The 8,110-nt window shown below is 58.6% G+C and overlaps 1 protein-coding gene across 1 annotated transcript in view; it reads right to left on the bottom strand.

The window, feature by feature from the left end:
- Positions 1–6,248: 6,248 nt before the first annotated feature.
- OLIG2 (oligodendrocyte transcription factor 2) overlaps positions 6,249–8,110 on the bottom strand; it is a 2,545-nt gene continuing 683 nt past the window's right edge. Inside the window, exon 2 of the mRNA XM_024758413.1 lies at positions 6,249–6,380. Coding sequence (XP_024614181.1) covers positions 6,249–6,380 — 132 coding nt within the window. The remainder of the gene's footprint in view (positions 6,381–8,110) is intronic.

Here is an 8,110-nt window from a genome sequence, read left to right as displayed (position 1 = left end):
GGATGAGCCACACAGCCCTCTGGTGTCTTCATTAGCTGTACGGGCCTGAATAGCTGGGCGAGTTAAGAAGTGGGGTGATGGGGAGCTCCCAGCCCCACTCCCCGGAGGCCCCACCACTGTGGCTGTCCTTGGCAATTCTAGAGCGGGAAGGGTCCTTCACCTTCCAGCTGACCCCTTGCACTGGGCATCCGAGAGGCGTGGAGAGAGGGACCAGCAGACTCGGCCCTGAGAGGAAGAGCTCCCCCCAAGAGGGAGGGGAGAGGACTGCGGGGCTGGGGCCTCGGCTTCTCAGACAACTTTCCCTTCAATTAATTCCTCTCTGATCCTGGCTCTTGCCCTTAAAAAGACTTAATTCTTGTTGCTACGCAAGGAGTGGCCCTGCTCCACTAGGCAATGCCAGGACTATGTGCCAGGCCCCGTACCAGGAGCCCTGGGCCTGCGGAGGTGAGAATGGGGGCTTTGCCCTGCAGGGTGGGAGTGGGGATTGGACTCTGTATATAGAGCTCAGGGACACTTCTGGGCCTCTCCTGGGGTTCTGGGTCATACAGGCGCCCTTGGGATGCTCCGGGGCTGGTCATGTGACAGAGTAACAGGGACCCTACCTCATAGGACGTCGCAGAAGATTCAGTGAGATGACACCCCAGCAGCTAGGTAGACTCGTCTGCCTCAGTGGGCCTGCCCTGTATGCCAGGCCCAGGGCCTGGTTCTCCCTTTCAAACCTGATTCCCTATGGAAATGGTACTAGCATCACGCCCCTATTTTGCAGATAAGGAAGCTAAGGTTCAGAAAGTGCCTGTCTCTTGTTCCAGGTCACACAGCCGGTGGAGCCTGGCCAAGGCAGCCCACCACCACCCCATACCCAGCTGCCCAATCACGGTCTTCATGGTGTTTGATTGCTTCCCCACCCCCAAAAGATGACCTAAATATTGGCGGCTGCTTCCTGGAGGCCCAGGCTCATGACTGAGAGTGCAGCGGCCATACCCTGGCCAGGTCCCTGGGCCCAGGGCATCCGTTCACGGCTAAGATCAGGTAGGAGGCCACTCATTTAATCCTAGGCCATTTCATTTAATCCTGGCAATAACACAATTGTCTGGTACTATTATTACCTATTCTGTTTACATAAGAAGAGACAGACGCTCTGGGAGATCTGATAACCTGGCTCTCTGTAGTGCGGGGGAACCGGAACCCAGCTGCCCTGGAAAGAATCTAAATTGCCCACCAGTCTCTAGGCCCCAGGGACCCCTATCAGCGCATGGTCCTCTGGCCCCTCATACTCTCGTCTCCCTCTCCACACTCTGGAAGCCTCTTCCTTCTCTGAGTCCTCCATTCACTCCCAGTGCACCATCCATCCATTCATTCTTTTACATCAAGCAGGAATGTCTAGATACAAAGGCATCCAAGCCAGTTTGTACCCTGGGGGAGCTGAAAAGCCAAGGACCAAATGGTAGTCATTTCTAGAATTGTCTACACTCCCATTTCAGTGGAGGTTGTGAATTCTCTTGGTGCATACACAGGACACTGAGGGGAGTTGTTTTCACCCATCCTACTCTCTCTGCCAGACAGGGGCTCCCAGAACCTCTGCCCAGAGGTGGACCGGGGGATCCTGAGGGCTCAGATACCCAGGACCTAGCCTGATCCTCCCACGGAGCTCTGGTGATCACCCAACCTGGCTCCATTCTACAGGTGAGGAAACTGAGGTCAGAGAGAGCCCAGAAGGCTTCTGGGAGGCCACTCCAGCCCTGCTCTGCAAGGCAAGCTTCTACTGCCAAGAAGATGTGAGGACGAAGAGGGAGTGAATTGTTCATGGTCCTGTTTCCCACTGGCTCTTCCCTGGGGAAGCTGAGGCCTCGCCTCAGAAAGCAGGCTTGGGCTGGGAGGCCGGCAGATGGAAGGGCGGTGGGCCGGGCCTACAAGGGCTAGAAGGAGCAGAAGGGGACAGATTCCCAGCTTTCCCAGAAGCCAAGGAAGGGGAAGGTAAACGGAGTTGTCCTTGGCCAACGATCACTGGCTCACCGGGCCTCCAGGGCTCAGCAGGCCCCAATGGCTTTCAGACCAAGGCCAAGGCTTCGAGGTTCCAGGCTCACCAGTGCGCCTGTACCCGTGAGCCCGAGCTCGGGTGTGGACTAGGGAGCGTGGACCCGGGTGCCGGTGCCCGGGCTGGTGTCCGGGATGCTGTTTGGCCTCCACGTGAACTTAGGTGCTTCTGGTGGGCTCTGCGTGCCTCCCTCTCGGGGCGGGCGTGCGGGGGGCGGGGGGGGGACTCCCCGCCCCGCCCACAACTAGTGGACTCAGAGGCCTTGCGGCCGCCGCAGACTCAAAGCTCCCCAAAGGAAAGCCGCGCGCGGTCCAAGGCAGCTGCTTCAATCCTAGCCCGAGCTGGTCGCGCTGGGGCGCCGGCGGGTGAGGACGTGGGTGTGCGTCCCCGTCGGGCCCGTTCTGCCTGCTCGGGATCCAGGAAGCAAGGGGTGGAGGGGATGCCACCGCACAGCTCGGCACGAGATCACGGAGCAAGTCAGTTCCCTGAGAACGGCGACGGGGAGGCTGGAGGACCCCAACTCCGGTGCCCGGCTGGGCGGTCCTGGTCAGCCCCTCCACTTTCCGTGGTCGCAACCTGGAAGCCCGCGGGGCAGTCGGCGCCCTCCCGTGTCCGTGGGGCCCTCGGCGTGCTGTAAAGTGAGGCCCGAGGTTCCCGGGAAGGACAGCGCGCCCTCCCTGCTCGCGCACCCCACCGCTTCCTCGGAGGTCCCACAGCCCGACCCGCGCAGGACTCCTCTGCGAGTTGCAGCACGCGGTGTGGACGGCGCAACCGGGCAGGGGATGCAGCCCGCGGGCCAGCGGAGGTGGCAGCTGTCCCGCCACGAACGACAGTCCCTCTCGGCGCCGCGGGCCGCCTAATTAGGGGCCGCTTCAGCTCCCCTGCTGCGGCCCTTCTCCGCCCGCGCCGCGCGCCCACCCGAGCCCGCTAATTGCTAAGGCCTTTCTGCACCGCCCGCCGTCCAGATGGGGGCGTCGGGGCCAGATGGGGTCCAGGCGCACAGGGGGAGCATTGAGAGCGTCACCTAAGGGGGCTGGGCGTGGTGCGGGCCGGCTGCAGCGCGGGAGCTCCGACGATTCCCGAGGCTGGCGGCTCAGCCAGAATCTGGGGACAGCCGTGGAGGGGGAGGCGGCGAGGGGGGCCTTGGTGCGGATGGGGCGACCTCCCCGAGGTGGGCTCTGGAGCCAGACTCCCAGATTACAGCCCTGCCGCCTGCATTTACTGTCTCCTCCCCTCAGCGAGCCACTCACCCTCTCTGTGCCTCAGTTTCCTCGCATGTAAAACGGAATAATAGTAGCACCGTCCTCAAAGGGTTACCGGGAGAATTGAATGAATTAATAACACACGCAAAGCTCTCAGCGCGATGCTCTATACCAACAATAAATGTTAGTGCCTCCTTTTCCAGCCTCCTCCGCCTATTATTAGTATCCTGAGCTCCCCGAGGTGCAGCCTCGCGCTGCCTCCTTGCTCCCCGATCGGCCACATCTGTTCTTCTCTGCAGCGTCCCCTCCCCCCATTAACCCCAGCCACAAATGGATGCGGCCCTGTAGCAACAAAGCAGTCACAAGAGAGAGATGGGAAGTAGCAATGGGAGTGAGGGGGGACGCCCGTCTCTGCCCTGCCTAGGCTGGCCCATTACTTTGACAGGGGGTGGAGGGCTTAGCCCCAGGGGTCTAGCCTATGGTCTGTCTGCAGCCTCCAAGCCAAGGAGTGGCAGGCTGATCCCTGCTGTTCCACAGGCACCCCTGCCCAGCCAGGGTGGGACTCAGTGCAGCAACAACTTACCCTGAGAACCGCCAGGCCTGAATCTGGCCCCTCTTACAGGTTTGCAGAGACAATGACTGAAGAGCCTGTCACCAGCAAAGTCTTGAGACCTTTGGTGCAGGACCCCCGTCAAAGACCCCCATAATCCTTACTGGTAATGTGGAGCACGTGTGTGGAGACCCAGACTTGGCTCAAAGTCCATACTAAAAGAAGGACCTAAAATGAGAGGTGGGCTTGTATAGGGGGAATCTTTTGCTTTTGGTGAACTTCTAGGGGGCGTCAAGGTGTTTACTTAGTAGAGGGAGTTCAGACAGATTGCTAGGTGGGTTCTGCCCTAAGGCGAGGCAGACAGACAGCTCTCCAGCACTGAGAGTGTCTTGGGGGCTTTAAAACCCAATGCCCTGGCCTCAGGGCTTTTCCCTGGTTTCAGTCTGGGAATGAGAAGGACGGGTCTTACTTGCTGGGCTGTCCCAACCCCAGATTGCATGAGTGTCCCTGGTATAGTTCTTCCTACAGCCATCCTCTCGGAGTGCGACACCTTGGGTCTCAGCAACGTTCCCAACTGAGATGTGCTTTAGGTGTGAAGCTTTGCTTTGCCCCTTGGCTTACTGCCTGTTCCTGAGAGTCAGAGCTTCAGCTCTATGGGCGCTAGAGGTGCAGGACAACACCCAGGGGTTCTGGCGTGCTCTCCAACACAGAATCCAGGGAACCGTCATTTCTCTGTGTCTGCTGCCCAGTAAGGGAGTGAAGAGGTAGGACAGTGCTCTGGAGGACAGAGGCCATGGAGGAGGCACTGCCCCTCAACCTCAAGTCAGCGGCTTTTTATGGTGGGGGAGGGGTTGGAGAGACTCTCGAAGACCTTGGGGGCTGGTGATAGAAGTCTCTGGGCCCCGAGGCTGAGAGCTGAGGAATTGCGAGGGCCACGTGGGGCGTGGGGAAGCTGAGCTGTAGACCAGCGCACGAGAGAAGTTAATGCTGCCGGGAAGGGGGCCCTCCGTCCCAGTGCCCTGCGGACCGACCGCGTCTTTCCCGGGACCGTTTAGCCACCGCCTTCTCCCCTCCCCTCGCTTTCACTGGGGGTTGTGGGTGCGCCTTGGAAGTCCGCGTGGTAGCATAACATTCTTTCTCGCTCTACTCCGAAGCCCAGCCGCTGGCCTGAGTCACCCACCCAGGCTGCCCCCAGTCTAAGGCCACTCCGCAAGGAGCCACCTGCCCCGGGCGGACGTGCGCGCTCGTGTGCGCCTGTGCGCGCCGAATCGGAGTCCGAGGACGCTGCGCTCTCCCAAGTGGTGGCCCAGATCCGTGGCTGGGCGCAAGGTTTAGGTGGGTGGTTCCGGGGAGGGCCCGGAGCCTGGCTGGATCCAGGCCCTCCTTCCTTGGATGCCCAGGTCTAGCGAGACTGGCGGCTGGACGCGGGCCGAGAGTTTGGGTATGGGGATTGTGGGGAAAGACTTGATTTATTTTGTTTCAGCATCTGCCCCCCTATGCATACACCGCGCACGCCGGGAGCCCACGGCTGCACACGTCAAGCCTTGAGGGGGGGAAAGGAAGCTGAGACTGCGACGGAGCCCCACCCCCTACCCGCATCCCGCGGGGTCCCCTCTGTTTGTGTCTTCGGCTGGAGCAGGACCCAGCTTTGAATTCGTAACAACTTTCGTTTCAAATGGGATTTCGAAATAAAAGCCACTAGATCCTGCCCTACTCTCTTCTTGGATTCGCGTGGTGCGGTTTGGGCCCCACCCCCTTTATTCCCCCCTCCGCAGCCCCTCGGCCTCTTCCCAGCCTTCCGTCAAAAGCGAAGCCGGGTACGAGGCCTACAGCATCCATCCCTGGGCGCCCGCCTGCTGTTTAGATCAGCAGCCCGATAGTACCTTCTGGAGGACCTGGAAGCACCTGTCCCCGAGCGAGGGGATGCAGCTACCCTCATTCCCGGGCAAGGGGAGTCCTCCTTAGGCTCAGGGGCGACCTCAAGAAGTGGGGTTCCAACCGGGGAAACCTTCCCCGCCCCGGGGGGCCCTAGGCGCAGGGACCTTCCACCGGTGGCCACCAAAGACGTCGTCGGCGAGAGGGCCCAGGGCCGCGGGACCAGTCCACTGCGTCCGCACTTCACTGCGTTCGAGGGTGCGCGTTCTTCCGTAAGCCGGCGGGCTGAAAGATTGCAAAATGGTCTGTCCTCTTCCGTGATCGGGAAAGGCCGAAGCTTTTTAACTTTTACCCAGAATCTCTCTTAAGAGCCACGTCCTCAATTTGTATTGCTGTTTTGGATTGTGGAGACCCCAGTAGCGGCGACAAAACAGAGGAGGCCCTGGAGGAAGAGCACGAGGCCAAAGCGCGTCTCGCAACAGTCTCGCTCCCCGCGGGCAGTTCCCAGCACCTGACATATTGCAGTTCAAGGCCGGGGTGGGCGCCGGGGCAGGGTCGTGCACAGCGCAGGGAAGGGAGTGAAGGGTTAGCGGATCCTGCGCCAAACGCTCCCGCAGCGCTCTGCCGGGAACACCGTGGCGATGCCGGTCGCGGGGGTGGCCTCACGTGGCCGGTCCTCAGCTGAAGCCCCGAGCTGGATGCGGGTGGGCGACCGCCTCTCAGCAGAGAGCAAATGGAATCGCGGCAGGGCAGGAGACCTGAGCGCCCGGACCCCCCAGTCAAAGGCACGGGCCTCACTCCAGAGGCCCAAAGTTCCTCGAGCAGGGAGGGAAAATTTCACTTTCAATTAACATAATCCTCGACCAAAGGGAAGAGGAGTTCCGGATTAGGCGTTAGAAAATAAAAATAAAAATAAGTGAGTTGTGAGAGGCACCCGGAGGATGTGCTCAGAACGTGTTTTAAAGAGAATGTGAGTATGTTTGTTACGGGGGAGGAAAATAGGCAAACAACCCTTTTATCTTTCTCCAGGGCAAAACCAGCAGAACGGTCCCCAAATCCGGCCCAAAGGGATGGAATCCTGCACCCCCTTCCCCAGGCGGCTCCCCGCACCTCCTCCCACCCACAAGGCTGGAAAACACCGGACTTACTTTAAATTTTATTTAAAATCTCAACACTCGATCATTTATTTCATTTTTTTTGCAACCAAACAAGTAATAAATATTATTTAGCACTTTTTTCTTTTTACAAAAATAAAACAGATGATACACTCTCTGCCAGGGGCAGCGATCAGAGGCGGGATGTTACGTGCAGACGCCGTGAAGCCCATATTGCAACTCCGGTAGCGCCCAGGCGGTTTGCGGGAGACAGGAAGCACGGAGGAGTTTGTCATTTGTGTTAAACTGGCAAAAAGAAACCAATATAGAAGAGACCCGGCTTAGACTGGGGGGTGAGGGGGTAGGACTGGCAGTCACGTGAGCAAACAGCTCCGCAGCACGCACTTACCTCGTTATTGATATTTACACATCCAGGAAAGAAAAAACTAAAAAGCCAACAGAACTCCCCAAATAACCAAAACTATATTCACAGCAACATCCTTTGAGTTCTGTCAAACCCTCGGGTACCGAAATGACTGCTCCCAGTCAGGTAAGAAATCAAATCACTTTGTGCTCAGAGATGGAAAGAACGGGAAGGGAGGGAGATTCTACTTTAAAGTAACTAAAAAAACACCCACACCTAAAGTCGACAGTTTTAGGTTATTCCAATCCACGAGTGGTTCTATTCTGATCGTCTATAAAGCTTGCTCATATCATACTGTTGAAAAAGGAACATCGACAGATTTTATTAGAAAGCCACAAGCCCCCAAACCAATAGGAGCGACAGGGAGGAACGGTAACAGTTCTGAGACAGCTGTGGGTTTATCCACATATGGAGATTGGACACGACCGTAAGTGCTTCTGGTACCAAATACCAGCTTCTGACCAACTGGTACCCCTGGCCCTGGGCCAGGGACGACCCGTGAGGGCAAGGCCCGGACAGCCGCTTCTGGAGTGTGGCTGAGAGTCTCCTTCCCGCCCAGAGAGGAGGCAGGAAAGGAAGTCTCCAACGCTCCCCTCCCTCCTTTCCTCCCCGGTATAACCAAGGGCTGCCCCGGCCGTGTGAGGCCAAGTTCTCAGGGAAACTACAGTTTTTAGAATCACCTCTTTTTCGGGGGAAGGGGGGTTTGGAGGAAGGGACGCACGTAGCTGTGCCTTCATATAAAACGGTGTCTACCCGAGCAGCGCTGTTTAAAGCCAGAGGGGGTTGAACCAGGTCCCGGAGCAAATGCCCCTGTCACTCCCCACTGTGCAGTGCGCGCCTCCACTGCTTCCGTTCCTGGGTGCTGCGTCCTCACCATTGCCCCCACCCCCAGCCCACGGTGCCGCGCTCCTCCTTGGAACTGAGCTCCCT

The sequence above is a fragment of the Neophocaena asiaeorientalis genome, unplaced genomic scaffold, assembly GCF_003031525.2.
Source record: "Neophocaena asiaeorientalis asiaeorientalis breed wild unplaced genomic scaffold, Neophocaena_asiaeorientalis_V1.1 scaffold45, whole genome shotgun sequence".
NCBI classification, from domain to species: domain Eukaryota; kingdom Metazoa; phylum Chordata; class Mammalia; order Artiodactyla; family Phocoenidae; genus Neophocaena; species Neophocaena asiaeorientalis.
Note: the sequence above shows the minus strand (reverse complement) of the source record. Positions and strands in the feature narration are given on the sequence as shown.